Source organism: Hemibagrus wyckioides, linkage group LG14, assembly GCF_019097595.1.
Source record: "Hemibagrus wyckioides isolate EC202008001 linkage group LG14, SWU_Hwy_1.0, whole genome shotgun sequence".
NCBI classification, from domain to species: Eukaryota; Metazoa; Chordata; class Actinopteri; order Siluriformes; family Bagridae; genus Hemibagrus; species Hemibagrus wyckioides.
Genome location: NC_080723.1, coordinates 2,994,998 through 3,017,500, shown reverse-complemented (window position 1 = coordinate 3,017,500; position 22,503 = coordinate 2,994,998). Strand labels below are relative to the sequence as shown.

Sequence of the window (22,503 nt, the reverse complement as noted above, 5' to 3'; positions counted from 1 at the left end):
TCAGTGGAAAGTATACAGTTACTTCCTGTTTATGAAACTTTACACTAACTTTTACTTATTATTTATTCCTGCACAATAAATAGAGGAATTAAATGTTAATGAATGATGCTTCAAATGCACATCTTTCCCACTAAGCCGTTTTGCTTAAAGTGAGGCTTATATTCGGGTTATTGAAGACCAGCTGCTCTGACTTGTGGAAACCGCTGCGTGCGATATTTTTGTTTGCGTTCAGCTCTATGTTTCCAAGTTAAATGATGATGATCTGTAGTGTTTTCATCAGGTTGACTCTGTGCCGTCTGTGGTTTCTCTGAAGACGATGACTGAAAGTTTTCATAAAGAGCTCTCTTACCAACAAACACTTATCATAATTACCACCAGAGACAGTTGAGGTTTTCAGGAAGTTCAGAGATAAATGCATCTTTCCAACACCGACAGTGTTGCAATCCTGTATAATTTGCTATTGTGCCCTAGACTTTTGGAATACCAAAAATACAATCTTTATACATCATTATTATGCAACAACAAACTTCTCTAGACGGTTATATCTTGAAGGCTTATTCTCGATCATGCAGGATGTGGTATAATTTTCCCCCCTCATGGTATGGGCCTGATGCCATGTGAAGAAAGATCCAGTGCCTTTAGCTAAACTTTTTCCAGCTCACGATAGAAACCACCCCAGTGATCAACAGGCTGCCTTCATGTGTAATATTTCATCCCGAACCCCACTTTTTAGCTATTGATTTAGCAGATGACTCTCATTAATAATATCTGATGACATGTTATTATCACCATGGTTACTAGGGAATGACTCCATACATAGCAAGATGTTGTAAATCCTGTGGTGGAGCTTCTCTTTAAATGATTTTCAGACTCAGACTTTAACAAACATACTGACCTTGTTTGTGCAAAACACAACCATTATCTAAAGTTTTTATGAGCAGATTCATTATACCAACATTTAAGGATAGAACCACAACATTTTTCAAAAAAAGAGAGACACACCAAAGACATAGTAATTCCTTATGAACATGGCCATGTTTTGGGAGAAATTTGACAAGAAGCTCCAGTATTCAGGCAGGCTTCTGGCAAGGGCAACTATGATTATGGGTATGTGGCTACCACTCTGGTGTGTATCCGTGGTTGGATGTGCTTATTACTCTGATGGTCAGCTGAGCAAGCTTCGGTTGCAGACTGAAATCCTTAAGGTGTCCTCTAAATAACAGTTAAACCAGCAAGACGCCCAGAAAAACCACTCCATTGTTCAACTTCTGGAAGGTTAAACTGGTCTGAGGGTACCATTGTCACTAAATTATGTTTTTGTCTTTCAATATTTTGTTTTAGAGCAATTTTCGTTCTTTGTGTTCAGACTTAATAATTGGCCCATCCCTATTACCATGCCTATGTATCATTAAGCTCAACATGAGTGAGTTTAACAGTGGCGAAGACCAACTGTTCCGTTCTACTGCTGGTTGGCTAACTGAGCAGAAATTGTAATTGGACAAAAAGACATGTTCAGTTTTAATTTTGGGTCAGAATAAAATCTCCACCTTGTGCTAAAATAAGTGCTGCTGTTGGGTCATTTCCATCCCATTCACCTCTAATCCTATCCCTGTCCTGCTCATAGGATGACTGACAGTTACCTTTGGTGAGTCAGAAAGCAGGATGCCCGGTGTGCCCTGTGGGGCCTCGCATCAAGCCCTGCCTCTTGCTTATGCCCTTGTCCTCTCCTGGTTGTTACTCTTGGCGCATGCTGAGTTCAGCCAGAAACCAGCCAAGCTGCCTCTGGTGGGCCGCAAGCCATTCTTGGCTGCATGGAATGCACCACTCGATTTGTGTACTGTCAAATACCACATGAATATCAGTCTGGACCTTTTTCATATTAGTGGCAGTCCACGAGCTGTCCATACAGGCCAGGATGTCACCATCTTCTATCCAAACCGTCTGGGTTACTATCCATTCTATACAGAGCAAGGTGAGGCTGTGAACGGAGGCCTTCCTCAGAACTGCAGTCTGGAAGCTCACCTCAGTAAAGCCAGCAAAGATATTGCACACTTCATTCCCTCAGAAGATTTTCAAGGCCTAGCTGTCATCGACTGGGAGTACTGGAGGCCGCAGTGGAACCGCAACTGGCAGAAGAAGGACATCTATCGACAACGCTCTCGCGAACTTGTCTCCCGAGCCTATATAAATGTGACCGAAGATCAGATAGAGGAACTGGCACGTCTACGCTTCGAAAAGAGTGCCATGGCATTTATGCAGGGCACACTCGAGCTCGGCACACGGGCTCGACCGAAAGGCCTGTGGGGCTTCTACCTATATCCAGACTGCCATAACTACAATGTGCACATGCACAATTACAGCGGCTATTGCCCCATGCAGGAGAGTGTCCGCAATGATGAACTGCTCTGGTTGTGGAACAGCAGTACCGCACTCTTCCCTGCAATGGCTATCCGTAAATGCCACATGGACAGCATTCGCAACCTACACTTCTGCCAGAACAGGGTGCTGGAGTCTCTAAGGCTCGCTTCCATGACCTCGATGCCCTACGAGCTGCCCACTTTTGTATACACACGGCTCGGATACAGAGACGAAGCCATGACGTTCCTGACACAGGTAAATAAACATACTGCTTACAGCATGTATCCCAAGGGGATCCTGGAGTATCCTGTGTCCTGCATATTTTAATAGTTTCCCTGCTCTGGCACATCCTCTTTAGCTCAGGTAGGGCTGTGAAATCAGCGAAATCATTAAAATGCTCAGGATTTGGGGTACTCCGGGACAAAGATTGAAACATGTAAAATACGTAATGCAAGGTTCTGTACAATATGTTTAAACATTTATGCATTATTCAGTTAATGAATCAGCATAAAAATAAACATGGCTACTCTAAAGATACAAATACCGATAAAAGTCAGTAACAAGCTGGTGTCACTTTCTGTGTTTAGCCAATGTGTCTTATTTCTGCTAATTCTCAAATCCTCCATTAATGTCTTTCACCTGTTCCTCATTTCCCCTGAACTTTGCCTAAGCTATGTCATATATGCAATGTTTGTTTCAGAGGGTACTGATGCTTGTTTTTCTCCCTGGTTTAGTGTTTATAGGGCATTCTTGGTGTAACAATGTTGACTGCATCACCCTGTTTCCTAAACTATAGGTTTAATGATAAAAGCCATAACACCCCACAGAGACTGCATCCATATTGCTTTCCAGGGATTACATGCTTATGTGGTATCTGAAACCAAGTGCACCCTCTTGTGGTGAGACATTTAGCATTCCTTAGATGACGTAAGGATGAACAAGCTACACAATGAATACGAAATCCTTTGCATCATAATCATACATCACAATTATACATGAGCAACTATAAATGGTAAAGAGGTAGGTGACAAAGTTAGGGATGGTGACTCTGTTGTGCTGTAGGAGGTTGTTTCCTAGCAAGGTTTCAGGATAATTATCTTCCTAGAGGGAATTCTGACTTCTAATCACCAAGAGCATGGATGTGCGTGTGTACTTTATCATACAGCAAACCCTTTGTAACAGCGTTTTATTGTGTTTCACAGAAGGATTTAATACACACAATAGGAGAAAGCGCTGCTTTAGGTGCTGCAGGCTTTGTGATCTGGGGCGACCTTAACCTCACATCTTCTAGAGTAAGTATCTTAAGGCATCACGAAACTACTAGACCCGCTTGTAGACAAAATATTGGGGGAGAAAAACATTTAGTGAAACGTCAAAGCACAGTTAACTTAACGTAATAGAGAAAAATAAGTTCAGACAAATCTTCCAGATGTAAAGTCTCAAATCTTGTTAGGTCTTAATTGACTCATTAGGACTCGTTAAGCAGACTAAGAAATTTCATTAGGAATAATTGACTCTACAAACCATGCGCTAGCACTGGGCCTCTTTTAGCAGCTGACTGAGAATCTATAAATGAAACTTTTAGACAAGGTGGGGAAATGTTATCAAAATTACAAAGCAATTCCAGCTCACAATAACCACTGTTCAAAATATCATTGAGAAATAAATCAAATCCAATATACGTTAAGATTTAGCTAGCATAAATCATAACAGCAACATCTGAAATATGCTAAACCACTAGATAGGCATTTTAGAAATGAGTATTGTGTACTAATAACTGAAATGTATGTTTGGAGCAAAAAAAGGAGCAGTATTTGATGAAAAGTACACCTTAGTTAAGCATGGGGTTGAGTCTAATATGCTTTGGGGTTGTGTAGCAATAAATATTAGTAAAATTCTGTCAGTCGAGAAACCGAATCAGTGTTTATTAATCGGTTCCTATCATGTCATTGCAGCAAAACTGCTCCAGGGTAAGAACATTTTTGAACTACAGACTGGGTCAGTACATCATCAACGTGACCCGGGCAGCTGAAGTGTGCAGTGAGTATCTGTGCCAGTCCAACGGTCGCTGCGTCCGGAAAGACCCACGGGCGTCGCATTTCTTGCACCTGAGCCGCACCAGCTACCGCATCCACTCCAACCGCAATGGCACATTCACCATCACTGGCTGGCACTCGCAGCATGAACTCCAACAACTGTCTGAAAGGTTCCACTGCCACTGTTACGAGGGGTACGAGGGCGAGCGCTGTGACGGCGTGGAGCCGACGCACACAGCAGACGTTGACGATCGAGGGCCAGAAAGCTCCGCCGAGTCCGTGGGAAATGCCCTTGTCCTGGTGGTGCTCCTCGTTCTGTTTACCTTCAGCTGTATTTAAAGAAAGCATAGCGGTACAGCTATCCAATGGCACATGTAGTGACCAATGTTTGTATGCAGACACGATATAGGTTGATATCACTTGAAGCAATTTTTTTTTTATTTGATATCATACTTCTACTTGTTAAACTGTTAGCCTCATTTGCACAAACTACAAAGTACTTAATTTACTACAGTAACCCTACAATATTAAAGTAAGCAAATTCTGAGAATGTTTTCTTTTATATATCTCTTAGTAATGCACGGTTATATATACGGTTAATAAGGATGCGTTCCTGATACCACTTGCTGTCCATTCACTCAACATCAGAGAATACCGCTAACTCAAATGGAACCCCTTTAATTCCTCTCTGTCGTGTGAGTAGACAAAGACGTAGCAAGTGACTTATGCAAAAGTTATCCAATAACAGCTTCACAATCTAAACTAGACATACAGGAAATCCCTTAGTATGCATGGTGAAAAGAGGAATAGCGTATTTTAAATGTTATGCTAATATTTTAAAGCACACTATCAACTCATTTACTTGATACGTCTATTTACCTGAATACACTTTGTGTTAGTCAGTTCTCATTTTCTCCAACCCATGACACTTGAAAATCCTACCGCAAGCCTTGGTACAAGACAATCTGAATGTTGAATGTTGAATAACTAAACTGTAATGCTATTAAATGCTAAAAAAAAACCCGGATCATTTCAAGCTTTATCGTACTCGGCATCATCACTACAAACGAAGCACAGATATTACTACTTTAAGGTTCACAGTATTAAACATAATAGTCTATAATTAACATTACATTTAGCATCAATTTTCATTGCTGATGAATTTTTATTTTTTCATTTTCATTTGAAACTGCAAAGTGATGTTAACAGAAACAGAGGAACGAATGCATATACCTCATTTTGAGTCGTTTTTCTCAAGAATGTACGTTTTACCATACTACACAACTCACTATGTAAAGCATACTAAGGATACTTGGTTAACTTGACGGTTATAATCCTTTAACTTGTATAAAAAGTCATTCATTCGAACAGAATATTGTTAGCGTCGTCTCTTTTCACATATCTTTTTTGAATTCTACAAAATATTGCCAATTTATTATTTTTTTTACCTCATCTGCTTAAAGTTTGTATGAATAATTTTGTACTGGCAATTATGTTCATTATGTGAAAGCATGTATTGCCTGACCTTGAATGCACTATAAATAAATGTATGTTGTCTGGTTTTTTTTTTTTTTTGAGAATTCTTTGATGCATGTTTGGGAAAAATAAAAAATATATATATATATATACTTTTACACAGAATTCTGAATGTGCACTTAATATATATATAGATTTGAGTGAAGTGCATTTGTGCTGAAAATGCAAAAAAATTTCCTGTATTTAATAATCATTTTTTGTCAATGTCAATGTCATGGCACCTGTTAGTGGGTGGGATATATTAGGCAGCAAGTCAACATTTTGTCCTCAAAGTTGATGTTAGAAGCAGGGAAAATGGACAAGCGTAAGGATTTGAGCGAGTTTGACGAAGGGCTAAATTGTGATGGCTAGACCACTGGATCAGAGCATCTCCAAAACTGCTGCTCTTGTGGGGTGTTCCCGGTATGCAGTGGTCAGTATCTATCAAAAGTGGTCCAAGGAAGGAAGAGTGGTGAACCGGTGACAGGGTCATGGGCAGCCATGGCTCATTGATGGACATGGGGAGAGAAGGCTGGCCCGTGTGATCCGATCCAACAGACAAGCTACTGTTGCCGAAGAAGTTAATGCTGGTTCTGATACAAAGGTGTCAGAATACACAATGCATGATGGGTCAGGGCTGTTCTGGCAGCAAATGGGGGACCAACACAATATTAGGCATAATGTTATGCTTGATTGGTGTAATTAAGCCTTGTTACATACAGTAAGTGAAGGACACATGCAGAGTGAAGGCTGCCATCAAAACAATATAAGAAATGACAGGGAGGATTATACAGAACAACAATCAGGAAAAAACCAATTGTTCAAAGCAACTAATACAGAAATCAGAATAAAGTAAATGTTATCATTTGTTAATATATTAAAGAAGCAAAAATCAAAATCAGTTGCATATCCCTTTCTAAATGTTTCTAAATGTAAAATATAAAAAGGCTTCGATTGGTGCTCTGCATAAATGTGTTATTAATTTTTATTGTAATTGAATAATTATGCAATTAATGATATGATTAACGTTCCCCTGAGATTGGCTCGGTGAAAGAACACTGTAGATTCACAAAGTGGTTCATTGATGTGTTTTTGTTTCTTTAAAAGACATTATGTTTGTGTCTCTTAGGTAAAAATTACAGGCTCCACCTCACTGCTCACACGGAGACACATGCAGCGACTTCCTTCCCTTGTCCTGTTGACCCTGGCTGGGTTGTGTCTCTCAGCAGCTCTTCCACCAACAGCTGCTCCACTTTTCACTAAACCGTTTGTGGTCCTATGGAATGCTCCCATCTACAAATGCGATCAACTGCAGGTCCGTCTGGACATGGACGTGTTTCAGGCCATCACTACACCAGCCAAAGTCCCGAACCAAACTCTGACTCTCTTCTACAAAAATCGAATAGGGAGATTTCCTTACACAGATCTTAAAACTCTGACACAGTACAATGGTGGCATTCCACAGAAAGGAGACCTAAATGCCAGTCTGCAAAAAGCAAAAACAGAGTTCAACCAGTACATTCCATCATCGGTACCTGGTCTGGCTGTGCTTGACTGGGAGGAGTGGTTTCCTTTGTTTGATAGAAATGCGGACTTAAGAGAGATCTATAAATCGCTGTCCATAAACTACACCCTTCAGCAGAATCCATCCCTTACAAGAGAACAAGCTACCCTGAAAGCCAAAGAGCAATTTAATGAAGCTGCCAGAAGTTTCATGGAAGAAACATTAAAGTTAGGAATCTCACAAAGACCAAATTTCCTCTGGGGCTATTATTTGTATCCTGACTGCTACAACTATGATTATGAGAACCCAAGCTATACAGGGAGATGCTCTCAGACAACAATAGAGTTAAATACTGAACTTCACTGGCTGTGGGAAGCAAGCACTGCCTTCTTTCCATCAGCATACATGCCAGTTTCTATAAGTACAACCCAGAAAGCAGCTCTGTTCATCCGAAATCAGGTTCTAGAAGCGATGAGAGTGGCAGGTGTGCCTCGGAAGCCCTACACTGCTCCTGTTTATTTATACCTGCGACCTCTTTTGCAAGGACAGAAGGAGCAATACATGCAAGAGGTAAGAACTATTCGACCTGGAAATTCTTTTAATAGTAAAAGCAATGCAGCAATCTAAAAAAAAAAAGTCATTCTGTGTGTCATTTTGTCTGTCCTCAGGTTGATCTGATTCGGAGTATTGGTGAGAGTGCAGCTCTGGGGACTGCTGGATGTGTGTTATGGGGGTCTAGCTATGATTTTAATGACAAGGTAGCACTTCATATGTCATCTTTAAATCTTTATTTATTGTAACTCACAAAATGGCAGGATGAAAACTTTGAAGACAAATTGGAAGGATGATATTTGAGAGTATAACCTGTTCTCACAAACAGGTATTGGTTCAAAACTAGAACATGATCAGCCATATGGTATAGCGGCTGCAGATTCCAGAATATCATCATTAAACTGAGTATTCTGATGTACATGGGTAGTTAAAAAAAACATCGCTAGCCAAATTTTTAATCAATTGAAAGTGTAGCTTTTTGGTTATTCTTGAATTAACTTTAATAAAGCATGGGTCCTAATGCAATCTTCTCAAAGTGGGGTCCAGTAGGATTCCTTCGTTATTATAATTAAGTACTTAATGTCCAGCTTCTCTTTTCATTTAGGCATCATGTGAAGCCCTGTCTACATACCTGTCTAGCACACTAAATAAGTACGTGGTCAATGTTACAACTGCGGCTGAACTGTGCAGTGACCTGCTGTGTGGAGGGAATGGACGCTGTGTCCGTAAAATCTACGACTCTGACGACTACCTACACCTCAATATAAACAGCTTTAATATACAGAAGATTGATGGGATGTATAAAGTCTTTGGGAAACCTTCTAAAACTGACCTCACTGCCTGGTCTGACCAGTTCACCTGTCAGTGTTATGAGGACAAGAAATGCTCAGCTCAAATTCCCTCTGGATTTGAGTATAGGGAGAGGAGTGTCACTGGACACCTGACAGTACTGCTTGCTGTGTATATACTAGGTGAATTGTCATAGTTTTTGAGAAAGTCACCCATTTAATATTGAGGGGGGATGGTGGTAGCTTAGTGGTGAAGGTGTTAGATTATTGATCAGAAGGTTGTAAGTTCAACTCCCAAGCCCAGGACATGGAACCTCCTGCAAAGCAGCTTTCTCAACACTGGTGATTTTAATGACAAGGTAATTCCATGTGTTTTTATAAAGCTTATTAGTTTTCAGTTCCATTTTGTTGAATATAGAAGAGTGATGAGAGATACATTAAAAAGACTGCTTTTTTTTATATGCCATGCATTTGTACTTTTTATTCACATGGTTTTCTTCACTGGGTTTAGCTGTACAATATTTTCTATTCTTTAACACCTGACTAAACCCATCCAACTGCAATAATATTTAGAAGACAAGTGAGACAAATGTTCTGCACCAAAATATTTAGATGTCTCTTCATATGATTAATATAAGGTTAAATAATGTAACTTTTCTATCATTTATGTATGTTCACCCAAGCCTTTTTTTTCTCAGGATGATATGATGCTTAAAGTAGAATATATATATATATATAGGTACATAACATTATGAGCAGTGACCAGTGAAGTGAATAAGACTGAGTATCTCCTCATCATGGCACCTGTTAGTGGGTGGGATATATTAGGCAGCAAGTGAACATTTTGTCCTCAGAGTTGATGTGTTAGAAGCAGGAAAAATGGATAAGCGTAAGGATTTAAGCGAGTTTGACGAAGGGCCAAATGGTGATGGCTAGACCACTGGATCGGAGCATCTCCAAAACTGCAGCTCTTGTGGGGTGTTCCCGGTCTGCAGTGGTCAGTATCTATCAAAAGTGGTCCAAGGAAAGAACAGTGGTGAACCAGCGACAGGGTCATGGGCGGTCAAGGCTCATTGATGCACATGGGGAGTGAAGGCTGGCCCGTGTGATCCGATCCAACAGACGAGCTGCTCTTGCTCAGATTGCTGAAGAAGTTAATGCTGGTTCTGATAGAAAGGTGTCAGAATAGCCGCAGACCAGTCAGGGTGTCCATGCTGACCCCTGTGCACCACTGAAAGCGCCATCAATGGGCACATGAGCACTGGACCACGGAGCAGTGGAAGAAGGTGGCCTGGTCTGATGAATCACGTTTTCTTTTAAATCACATGGATGGCCGGGTGTGTGTATGTGTGTGTCACTATGGGAAGGATGCACTATGGTAAGAAGGCGAGCCAGCGGAGGCAGTGTTATGCTCTGGGTAATGTTCTGCTGGGAATCCTTGGGTCCTGCCATCCATGTGGCTGTTACTTTGACACGTACCACCTGCCTAAGCATTGTTGCAAACCATGTACACCCTTTCATGGCTAGGAAAATGATTATAAATTAAAATAAATAATAAAACAAAAACAGTATTTTGTCATTGTACATAACTCAAGTGATGTTTAACATAAATATAATTAAATGTGTGAATTTCTATCAAATTAATAGAAAGTTAAGGATTATATAACCACAGGAATGTGCAACTCCAATGTTTTAATCATTAAACAGGACATAGATTGCAGTCTGTTTAATGTGTGTTTTGGGAGGAAAGCCACTCATCAAGGTCACATTTGGAGTAATGGAGAATGAAAGTCAGCTTGATGATAAGAACTTAAACTCGATGGAAACTTCTGAAAATAGAACAAGTAAATTAGGTGTGAGGAGCATGATGGTGGGTTGCACTACAGCATCACAGCTCCAGGGTCTCTGATTTAATCCTGGTTGCTTTGTTTGTGGAATTTTGCTTGTTTTCCTAGAGTTTCCAACACCCTTATGAGATTTTATAATGCAGTTGGATCACATTAATTCTACCTGAATTGATCATATTCACTCATAGAATTCAAACTAGTACATTGTTTAAATTTATTATATTTAGTTTAAACTTGAACCTCCAGGCCTTCTGGTGGTCCAGCGGCAGGATCCTGCGCTCTCATTACCATGGCCTGGGTTCGAGTCCCAGGGAGAGAGTTAACCCAGCCTCTGAAGAGTTAACCCTCAGTCCCTGTCCCAAGCCTGGATAAAAATGAGAGGGTTGCGACAGGTAGGGCATTTGGGGTTAAATCCTGTTCCAAATCGAAACATGAGGACCAAAGGATCCGCTGACTCCAAACAGGGAGCAGCAAAAAGAACAACAACGGTATAAACATGAAATCATATTTTAATGAGAAATATCCATCTATCCATCCATCCATCCATCCATTCTGTACGCCACTTATCCTACTGGGCTTCAGGGAATCTGGAGCCTATTCTAGGAGACTTGGGGCAGAAGGCAGGGTTCACCATGGACTGGATATTACTGGCAGGTCTATTGCGGTCACAATCCTACACACACTCATTCACACACTACGGACAATTTAGAGAGGCCAACTGGCCCACAACGCATGTCTTTGGACAGGAGGAAGAAGCCAAATACCCTGAAGGCATGGGGAAAACTCCATAGCACAAGTGGGAATCAAATCCCCAACACATGGAGATGTGAGGCAAACCACCAATGAGTGTGTATATGTGTGTGCACACTGCTGTTCCAGCCAGGGTGTACTGCTGTATCACAATAAAGCAGTTAGTAAAGATGAATGTTAACTGTGTTAATTATTAACTGTTAAATATCACAAAAATATTTGCATGTCAATCAAACGCAATAATGACACACACACACAAGGTAAGCAATTTCAAGCAACGGCACCTAGGTATTCATAAAAGCAAATATGACAACCTTTGATAAGATGCTGGAAAGTACATATAATGCTGCAGGTTTTCCACTGCAGTGGGCTGCTTATTGCCTTATTCATCTCAGAACAGATTCATTGGTATGTTTGCATGATCATTCTTTAAATTGACACCAACTTTAAAATATTTTGGATGTTTTAATGCCTGCGTATTATTGTTCATTGGTTTTAGGGTGCAACAATGTGTCATCCTGGTGTCATCCTGTGTCTTTACCTGCTCATTTTAACCTTTTCTGTAAACCTCCACCTCGACACTGCCCTGTCTCTTCCCCTCACGGCTGCTCCAATCTTTAAGGATACACCTTTTGCAGTCGTATGGAACGCTCCTATGCAAGTGTGCCAGAACCTTAAGATTCCTTTGGACTTTTCTGTCTTCCAAGCAGTGACCACACCAGCCAGTGACCCTAATCAGTTTCTTTTCCTGTTCTACTCCAATCGGCTTGGACTATACCCATATACAGACCCGAGCACAGGGAGGGAGGTTAACGGAGGTATTCCACAGAAGGGAAACCTGACAGCTAGCCTCGCGAAAGCTCATAATGATATCATCCAGTATATTCCTGAATTCAGCCCAGGCTTGGCTGTGATTGACTGGGAGGAATGGCGTCCACTGTGGGCCAGGAATTGGGACTCCAAAGACATCTATCGGAAGCTTTCCATTCAGTATGCAATGGAAAATAATCCACTTCTATCAGTCAGTGAGGCTGATGCTGTTGCTGAGCAGCAATTTGAGAACGCAGCCAGGGCTTATATGGAGAAGACCATGCAGCTAGGGATCAAACTTCGCCCAAACTACCTCTGGGGTTTCTACCTGTTTCCAGATTGTTATAACTATGGATGGGGTAAACCAGGCTACACAGGTGAATGTCCAGCGATCGAGAAAAGCCGCAACGATGAGCTCCTTTGGCTGTGGGAGTCTAGTACAGCTTTATTCCCCTCAATATATCTGCAGAGCAGTCTGAGGGAACAACCCGATGCAGCTCTATTTGTCCAGGGTCGTGTGAAGGAAGCTGTGAGGGTGTCTGCTCTTCCTAAGTCTCTCTACACTTCACCAATTTATGTCTATTTACGCCCTGTCTTCACTAATCAGAACAAAATATTTCTGAGTGAGGTGAGATCCTAGGGACAAATAAAGCCAGTGTTTATTATGACACCATGCTAGTTCACAGATATACAGCCAAACAGATTATTTACTTTCTAGATTTTGTTAACTATAGTATAAATACGGGAAATCTGGAAAATCTCTGCAGAAGACATTAGACCCTGGTCTACTACTGATCTCTTAACATGTCTGCTTCTTCACAGGCAGATCTAATCCATACTATTGGAGAGAGTGCAGCTTTAGGTGCATCAGGTGTAGTGCTCTGGGGTGCAAGTGCTGACTACAACAGCAAGGTATACAAATATTTATTATACAATGTTTAACATCTAATGTATCTCATTGGATTTATGTATATATATATATATATATATATATATATATATATATATATATAATGTTAACTGTGTTAATTATTAACTGTTAAATATCACAAAAATATTTGCATGTCAGTCAAACGCAATAATGACACACACACAAGGTAAGCAATTTCAAGCAACGGCACCTAGGTATTATCATAAAGCAAATATGACAACCTTTGATAAGATGCTGGTATATATATATATATATATATATATATATATATATATATATATATATATATATATATACACCGATCAGGCATAACGTTATGACTACATGCCTAATATTGGTGTTGGTTCCCCTTTTGCTGCCAAAACAGCCCTGACCTGTCATTCACTGTGTATTCTGACACCTTTCTATCAGAACCAGCATTAACTTCTTCAGCAGTTTGAGCAACAGTAGCTCGTCTGTTGGATCGGATCACACGGGCCAGCCTTCACTCCCCATGTGCATCAATGAGCCTTGGCCGTCCATGACCCTGTCTCCGGTTCACCACTGTTCCTTCCTTGGACCACTTTTGATAGATACTGACCACTGCAGACTGGGAACACCCCACAAGAGCTGCAGTTTTGGAGATGCTCTGATCCAGTGGTCTAGCCATCACAATTTCGCTCTTTTGGTCAAACTCGCTCAAATCCTTACACTTGCCCATTTTTCCTGCTTCTAACACCAACTTTGAGGACAAAATGTTCACTTGCTGCCTAATATATCCCACCCACTAACAGGGGCCATGATGAGGAGATCATCAACAATTCTAGAAGTGCTAGATCTGATTTTTAAAATATTTTAGTTATTTCTTCTGGGATCTTATCAACTTTTTTTCACCCAAAAACATGAGGAAGAGAGAACCCTTTGGACAGCAACAAGGTTCATTACTATAAATAATCACCATTCAGAGTAAAGTCCATGCTAAAATGTTAATAAGAACAGAGCATAAATCATTAAATCATTGAAAGAAAATACGAATAAATCAATCAAACATGAACGGATTCAATGCTAAACTCAAATCTAGGCACTTTATGGTCTAGTCTGGAATATTATTGAATATATTTCAGAAATATATTTGCTTAAAGGCACAAAAATAGTTTTCAAGACCATTGCTTTATTCTAGTTTGATTTTAATAATAAATTGTGTTTATAGGGACACCAAGGTAAAATGGATAAAATGATAAAACGCAAAGTAACACTTTTATATCAGATGTGTAGATTCCCAAGAAGAAAGAAGAAAAGAATTACCTTTATTTGTCACATATACATTACACCACAGTGAAATTCTTTCGTCGCATATCCCATCCTTGGAGGTTGGGGTCAGAGCGCAGGATCAGCCATGATACAGCGCCCCTGGAGCAGAGAGCGTTAAGGGCCTTGCTCAAGGGCCCAACGGTGGCAAAATGGCAGTGCTGGGGCTTGAACCCCCAATCAATGACCCAGAGCCTTAACCACTTGAGCCACCACCACCCCTGTAATGATGGCTCATTCTAATCTGAGATTGATTGACTGATTGATTGATTGATTGATTGATTTTATTTGCTCTCTCTTCTCCCTTTCAGTCTTCATGTGAAGCACTGGCTGCTTATCTGCTCTCTACACTTAACCCTTACGTGGCCAATGTAACTGCAGCTGCAAAACTCTGCAGTCAGACCCTGTGCCAAGGCCACGGCCGCTGCGTCCGCCAGAACCCAGACTCGGCGGTCTACCTGTACCTAAACCCAAATAGCTTCAGCATTCAGCAGCGTGATGGGAAATATGTAGCTGTCGGTGTGCCTTCCCAAAGTGATCTTGATGTCTTTATAAACAGATTTACCTGTCAGTGTTACGCAGGTCAGGTGTGTTCTGCCCTCACGTCCATTTCGCCTCCCAAGACTCCAGTAGTTATTCATGTTTGATTTAAAGTCTTCTTGCTACCTGAATGTCCTTCTGTTAAATAATGACAAAGTGGAATTGATATCAAAATAATCAATTCTATCAATCAAAAACAACATGTAAACAAAGCTCCTTCAAAATGATGATTTAGAGCAGTATTAGAGGAAGAGATACACAGAGAAATTATTGCAATATGAAGAGATATCTAGAAAAAGGCAAATTAAAAAAAAAATAAAAATAGCAATTAAATAAAAACAACCCTACAAGCATCCTGGTTAAGCGTCTAAAGTGACACTACACTACACTGTGTTATATATCAATATATTACATCATTTTTTTCACCTCGAAGCTTTGTGGTAAAGGTCTTGGTGATGCTCAGTGCAGTACAGTATAGGAGATGTCCAGGATTCAGAATAAATGGAAATGATTATGCTTTAATGAAGCACAGACACAGCAGGCACAATAATCACAATAAAAAAAAAAATTAAGCAATGCTTATTAGAAGGTAGAGAAAGATTTCATTGAAGGATTTTGCAGACTTTAAAGAAAATGGCAAGAAACATGGGAGAGAAATCTGGCAATTTTATTTATTTTTTATTTCATTTTTAAAAATTGCTCATTAAGTCTTTGCACCTTTTTATTAATTAATTATTTATTTTTATTTTGCCACAAATATTAATTAAGGACCACTTGTTGCTTCAGTGAATTTCTAGCAATGAAGTGTCTCCCTCTAGTGGATGAATAATTAACTGAATAATAATGATCATAATAATAAAGTGAACTTTTTTTTCCTCATTAGCGCAAATACGCCCTTAAAGGCTCTTGTTAATGTTTTTTTTTTACTTGAATATCTGTTTTTATTCTGCTGTAACAAGACTTTTATAAAGCTGCACGTTTTACAAAAAATAAAATAAAATAAATTAAAATTTAGCAGAGAGAGCTGAGAATTAATATATTAAAATAACTTAATAAATTTAGTACTCTTTTGCACCCATTTATTTATTTATTATTATTTTTCTGAAATTGCAGTCACCTGAGCCTCTAGTGAGGTATTAACAGTGACCCTTCACCCTCCACTGAAACAGGATGTAGGCCCAGTGCTGGATGTCTGGTGTTATTTCCTGGGTAAGTGCTGAGTTTCACAGTAATCTGAGGAAAGTGGTTTCACCTGGTCAGCTAATGTTTTTTGACTGCAGTAGTACAGATTGTTTGTTTACAGGTGAAAAGCAACCTGCTCCTTGGTTTGCTGTTGCACTGGATATAAAAGGCTTCTGTAAATTGTATGGAATTGGGTTGCTTTTATTGGTTATAGTGTTGAAGCAACAAAACTCCTTGACCTGCGTACTAACAGCTGGTTTAACCTTCTGTGGTGAAAGATGTTTCTGTTAACACGCTGAGAGCTGATAGATGGATGTGTATACTGTAACTTTGAAGGGAAAAGTGCCTGGGTTTCACTGTAGGAAATGTAAAAACATTGTTTTGGAAAAATTCTTATGTGATCCATACTGAAGCGTTCAGTCAATTCTGACCGAAAGCACTTGTCTGTGTTAAGCAACATCAAATGAGTCATGATTTGTAGTGTTGTTAAAATCCATAACACTAGCAAGCATGGAATGTTTAATGATTTTGATTTTTATGGAATGTTTTAACTTTCTATGCTGTGAGCTACATTTATTTGTTCACTGTTCTAAGTTAAATAAAAAAAGAAAAATCCTACATGCTGATTGAATTGGCCATAACACTACCATTGACCGCTACAACCTGTATAAATCTTCACTGTTTATATTCACCTATACCACGGTAAATATCACAGTGTTAAACAACCAGGAAACTTGGAAAAATTAGCTGATGCAAAACAATATATTGCCAAACGTTTTGGGACGTCTGCATTTACTTGAATGTAATATGGAGTTTTCCCGCCCTTTGCAGCTATAACAGCTTCAACTCTTCTGGGAAGGCTTTCCAAGGTTTAGGAGTCTGTTTATGGGAATTTTTGACCATTCCTCTAGAAGCACATTTGTGAGGTCAGGCACTGATCTTGGATGAGAAGGTCTGGCTCGCAGTCTCCGCCCTAATTCATCCCGAAGGTGTTCTATTTAGGTTGAGGTCAGGACTCTGTGCAGGCCAGTGAAGTTCCTCCACACCAAACTCATTCATCCATGTCTTTATGGACCTTGCTTTGGTCACTGGTGTATAGTCATGTTGGAACAGGAAAGGGTCATCCCCAAACTGTTCCCACAAAGTTGGGAGCATGAAATTGTCCAAAATGTCTTGGTATGAAGCTGAAGCATTAAGAGTTCCTTTCACTGGAACTAAGGGGCCGAGTCCAACCCCTGAATTCAATGATCTGGAGGGGTGTCCCAAAACTTTTGGTAATATAGTGTAGATGTGTACATGTTCACTATTATGGCAAAACGTTTGTGGACACCTGACGGTTACACCCATGTTTGCTGTTTGAAAATCCCATTCCAGATTTGGAGCTTGGCTGTGGGGATTTCTTCATTCAGCCACAAGAACATTAGTGTGATCAGCCTCTGATGCTGGATGAGGAGGTCTGGGATGCAGTCATCATTCCAGTGCATCCCAAAGATGGTTATTGTGGTCAGACTTGAGTTCGTTCACTCCAAACTTCGCAAATCATGTCTTAATGGGCATCACTTTGTCCGCAGGTGCATTGTCCTACACGAACATGTTTGGGCTTCTTGGGTCCAGCGAGGGAAATTACAATGATAGAGCATACAATGACATTCTAGAAATTATGTGCTTTGTGATTCATACGCTATATTACCAAAAGTTTTGGGACACCCCTCCAAATACTTGAGTTCAGGTGTTGGTTTTTCAGGTTGGACTCGGCCCCTTAGTTCCAGTGAAAGGAACTCTTAATGCTTCAGGTTCATACCAAGACATTTTGGACAATTTCATGCTCCCAACTTTGGGGATGACCCCTTCCTGTTCCAACATGACTGCACACCAGTGTCCTGACCTCAACCCTGTAGAACACCTTTGGGATGAATTAGAGTGGAGACTGTGAGCCAGGCCTTCTCGTCCAACATCAGTGCCTGACCTCACAAATGCTCTTCTTCTAGAGGAATGGTCAAAAATTCCCATAAACAAAGTCCTAAACCTTGTGGAAAGCCTTCCCAGAAGAGTTGAAGCTGTTCTAGCTGCAAAGGGCGGGACAACTCCATATTACATTCATGTACACATAAAGACAGACGGCCCAAAACGTTTGGCAATATAGTGTGCTTTGTGGCAAAACTTAGTGCCCCACATATGGGAGTAATGATCAGGTGTCCCCATAATTTTATATTCCAATTAACTGAGGTATTTATTTATTTTTTTCCTTAGGTTTACTATCTACCAAGAAATCACCAGAAAATCCATGGCCATCCTCACGCAGAGACACATGCAGCGACTTCCTTCCCTCGTCCTGTTGACCCTGGCTGGGTTGTGTCTCTCAGCAGCTCTTCCACCAACAGCTGCTCCACTTTTCACTAAACCGTTTGTGGTCCTATGGAACGCTCCCATCTACAGATGCGATGAACTGCAGGTCCGTCTGGACATGGACGTGTTTCACGCCATCACAACACCTCAGCGTGTGCCTAACCAAGTCCTAAGCCTCATGTATAATAACCGATTGGGGCTTTTCCCTTACACTGACCTCTACAATTTCACACAGTACAATGGTGGCATTCCACAGAAAGGAGACCTAAATGCCAGTCTGCAAAAAGCAAAAATAGAGTTCAATAAGTACATTCCATCATCGGTACCTGGTCTGGCTGTGCTTGACTGGGAGGAGTGGTTTCCTTTGTTTCATAGAAATGCGGACTTAAGAGAGATCTATAAATCGCTGTCCATAAAATACACCCTTCAGCAGAATCCATCCCTTACAAGAGAACAAGCTACCCTGAAAGCCAAAGAGCAATTTGATAAAGCTGCCAGAAGTTTCATGGAAGAAACATTAAAGTTAGGAATCTCACAAAGACCAAATTTCCTCTGGGGCTATTATTTGTATCCTGACTGCTACAACTATGATTTTGAGAACCCAGACTACACAGGACAATGTCCAAAGAGTGCCTATGCATTAAATGATGAACTTCAGTGGCTTTGGCAGGCAAGTACTGCGTTCTTTCCATCAGCCTACATGCCAGTTTCTGTAAGCGAAACCCAGAAAGCAGCTCTGTATGTCCGACACAAGGTGCTAGAAGCGATGAGGGTGGCGGATTTGTCACAACGCCCTTACACTGCTCCGATTTATTTGTATCTGCAACTTCTTTTGCGGGATCAGGATGACCTGTACAATCACAAGGTAAGTCTGTTGGTACATTATGTACAACATGCATAATAAATGAATGGCTGCATATTTAGGAGGTTTTTTCTTGTTTACATGGCTAATTGGTCTGTTCTGTGTAGGTTGATCTGATTCGAAGTATCGGTGAGAGTGCAGCTCTGGGAGCCGCCGGATGTGTGCTTTGGGGATCTAGCTATAATTTTAATGAGAAGGTAAATCCTTTGTTTTTACGAAGCTTATTATTGGTTAATTCCAAGTGCGTTGTGAATACTCTAGCACTATGAAGGATGCTGAGTGCTGTGTAACATATATTAGCTTTATTGTATTTATACTGGAGGATATTTTTCCTGTTCACATGGTTTCCTCCACTGTGTCTAGTCTATAATATTGATCTAAATCTCCCATGCTGGTGTTTCAAATTCAATTTCAATTATTCAATTATTTGTATTGTGCTTTTAACAAATTATTTATCCTGAATATAAATTCAGGATATAAATGATCAACTTTAAATGCATTCCTAATGAGCAAGTCAAAGGTGATGGTGGAGATGATATTGGGTAGTAACCTTGACTCAAAATGGAATCCATCCTCATCTGGGTGACGCTGGACAGTACGGTTATAAATAATTTCTTTTCTATAACTGTGTACTATACACCAATCAGGCATACCATTATGACCACTGCCAGGTGAAGTGAATAAGACTGTTGATCTCCTCATCATGGCACCTGTTAGTGGGTGGGATATATTAGGCAGCAAGTGAACATTTTGTCCTCAAAGTTGATGTGTTAGAAGCAGGAAAAATGGACAAGCGTAAGGATTTGAGCGAGTTTGACGAAGGGCCAAATTGTGATGGCTAGACCACTGGATCAGAGCATCTCCAAAACTGCAGCTCTTGTGGGGTGTTCCCGGTCTGCAGTGGTCAGTATCTATCAAAAGTATCCTTTAAGTCCTGTAACTGTCCTCCATGGGCCCAACCTTGCAGCTTACAGAACTTAAAGCATCTGCTGCTAACATCTTGGTGCCAGATACCACAGCACACCTTCAGGGATCTAGTGGAGTCCATGCTTTGAGGGGTCAGGGTCATAATGTTATGCCTGATCGGTGTATGTTCTAAATATGCAACCAGGAAATTCAAAACTGTTGCAATAGCAGTCCAAAGGCATCTTCATGGTTTCTTCTATCTAGTACTGTTTTTAAAAATCCTTCACAGAATCATATAACTACACTGGTGAGATGGCTGTGTTAGGTGCAGGGGTAAATACCAAATATACAATACAGGAGGATCTAGGATATGAGTAAGAAAAAAGTATTCAATTTAATAATGAAGGCAAATATCTGTGGAATTTTTACATTTTTTAATTATTTTTTATTCACAATGTATTGGTGCTCTGTTGTCCTCTTTTAGAGAGAGGTGATGTTAAATAATTGCAAGCTTTCTTTCCAGGAATCATGTGAAGCCCTGTCTACATACCTGTCTAACACTCTAAATAAGTACGTGGTCAATGTTACAACTGCGGCTGAACTGTGCAGTGACCTGCTGTGTGGAGGGAATGGACGCTGTGTCCGTAAAATCTACGACTCTGACGACTACCTACACCTCAATATAAACAGCTTTAATATACAGAAGATTGATGGGATGTATAAAGTCTTTGGGAAACCTTCTAAAACTGACCTCACTGCCTGGTCTGACCAGTTCACCTGTCAGTGTTATGAGGACAAGAAATGCGCAGCTCAATTTTAACTTTTATCCAGTGGCAGCAATGATTAAAAATGTTATATGACAAACCTTTTGCTGTGATGTATCGTCTTGAATAAATGTCTCATTGTTTCATTTGATTAATATAAGATTACCTTTCAGGATGTTCTTTTTCTACTATTTTTTTATGTACATTCACAAACATTTCTTATTTCTTGATGCTATTGTTTGAAAAAGTAAAAATTCTAAAACAGAACTTTTTTACCTTCTGTCTCTTTCTTTTGGCATGTTCAAATGATGAAGCAGGATTTGTTTCTTACTCAATTCAGGACATTAAATGTGTATTATTAAGTGTTTTTATTGTTAGTTATACGGAGTGGATTACACAAACCTGTATACCCATCCTCCTAACTGCAAATCTGCAAATTCCTGGAGATGGATGATGAACAACCTATGGGGGAAAAAAAGGGTGCCCCAAAACCCCAAGAAAAGACTCCCCACACTTTTTCTTTCATCCTTTTATTGTCTTTTGTTGTCTTTGTACACTTTGGGTTATATATAGTATGTTCCAACATGACTGCACACCAGTGCACAAAGCAAGCTCCATAAAGACATGGATGAGTGAGTTTGGTGTGGAGGAACTTGACTGTCCTGCACAGAGTCCTGATTCATGTTGGAACAGGAAGGGGTCAACCCCAAACTGTGTTCCACAAGGTTGGGAGCAAAAATGTCTTGGTATATTGAAGCATTAAGAGTTCATTTCACTGGAACTAAGAGGCCAAGCCCAACCTCTGGAAGAAAAAACAACAAAACAAAAACACTTGAATTCAATGATTTGGAGGGGTGTCCCAAAACTTTTGGCAATATATCACATAGCTTTGACTTCTATACAGAATATTCAATTCAGCAGAAAATGTTAAGGTTACTGAGATCTATGTTGCTGTGATGATACTGTGGAAAAAAAAAGAAAAAAGTATGTGAATAGCTTAGTGGTGAAGGTGTTGGATTACTGATCAAAAGGTTGTGAGTTCAAATCCCAGGTCCACCAAGCTGCCACTGCTGGACCCTTGAGCAAGGCCCTTAACCTTCAGTTGTTGAGTTGTACCAAATGTAAGGTGCTCTGGATAAGGGTGTCTGCTGTAAATGATACTTTGATTAAAAACCATGATGATACCCACATCAGGTATAAACCTGTATTTTAAGAATCATTATTATTATTTTAAAGTAATTATACTGTATGTTGGTGACATTTTTGTATAACTTTAGCAAGTTTACATATTGGGTATGGCATAAATGATTAATCTTGCTCATAAAGACTGGACACTTAAATCTAAACATTAGACAATTTTAAAAACACCCATTCCGGATATTACTGGAAAGTCAGTATTTAACTCTAACAATGTCCATTCCAAAACAAACAGGTTACACCATGGCTTCCTGTTTCATCACTAAATCAAGAGAGTTTAACTGGTTATTGATCTAGCTGCATGGCTCTGTATCCACCACAGTCCTGA

The 22,503-nt window shown here is 40.1% G+C and overlaps 4 protein-coding genes across 6 annotated transcripts in view; 3 read left to right on the top strand and 1 right to left on the bottom strand.

Annotated features, from left to right (window-relative positions):
- Positions 1-11,834, top strand: part of LOC131364943 (hyaluronidase-4-like) — a 12,548-nt gene extending 714 nt beyond the window's left edge. Inside the window, exons 2-4 of one of the 3 annotated variants that reach the window (XM_058408432.1) lie at positions 7,039-7,983; positions 8,082-8,171; positions 8,570-11,834. In XM_058408432.1, the coding sequence (XP_058264415.1) occupies positions 7,039-7,983; positions 8,082-8,171; positions 8,570-8,950 (1,416 nt within the window). In that variant the 3' untranslated portion in view covers positions 8,951-11,834. Of the gene's footprint in view, positions 1-1,624; positions 2,614-3,560; positions 3,651-4,313; positions 5,929-7,038; positions 7,984-8,081 lie in introns of those variants that run through there. The other 2 variants (XM_058408433.1, XM_058408434.1) reach the window with 2 other exon arrangements.
- Positions 1-22,503, bottom strand: part of gpr37a (G protein-coupled receptor 37a) — a 60,643-nt gene that overhangs the window by 12,539 nt on the left and 25,601 nt on the right. The window lies entirely within an intron of this gene.
- On the top strand, positions 11,732-15,787 carry LOC131364945 (hyaluronidase PH-20-like). The gene is made up of 4 exons (XM_058408435.1): positions 11,732-11,758; positions 11,850-12,788; positions 12,983-13,072; positions 14,690-15,787. The coding sequence occupies exons 2-4, from the start codon at positions 11,859-11,861 to the stop codon at positions 15,023-15,025; spliced, it is 1,356 nt and encodes a 451-aa protein (XP_058264418.1). The 5' UTR covers positions 11,732-11,758; positions 11,850-11,858; the 3' UTR covers positions 15,026-15,787.
- LOC131364946 (hyaluronidase PH-20-like) lies at positions 16,030-21,156 on the top strand. The gene is made up of 4 exons (XM_058408436.1): positions 16,030-16,127; positions 18,351-19,311; positions 19,416-19,505; positions 20,738-21,156. The coding sequence occupies exons 2-4, from the start codon at positions 18,385-18,387 to the stop codon at positions 21,032-21,034; spliced, it is 1,314 nt and encodes a 437-aa protein (XP_058264419.1). The 5' UTR covers positions 16,030-16,127; positions 18,351-18,384; the 3' UTR covers positions 21,035-21,156.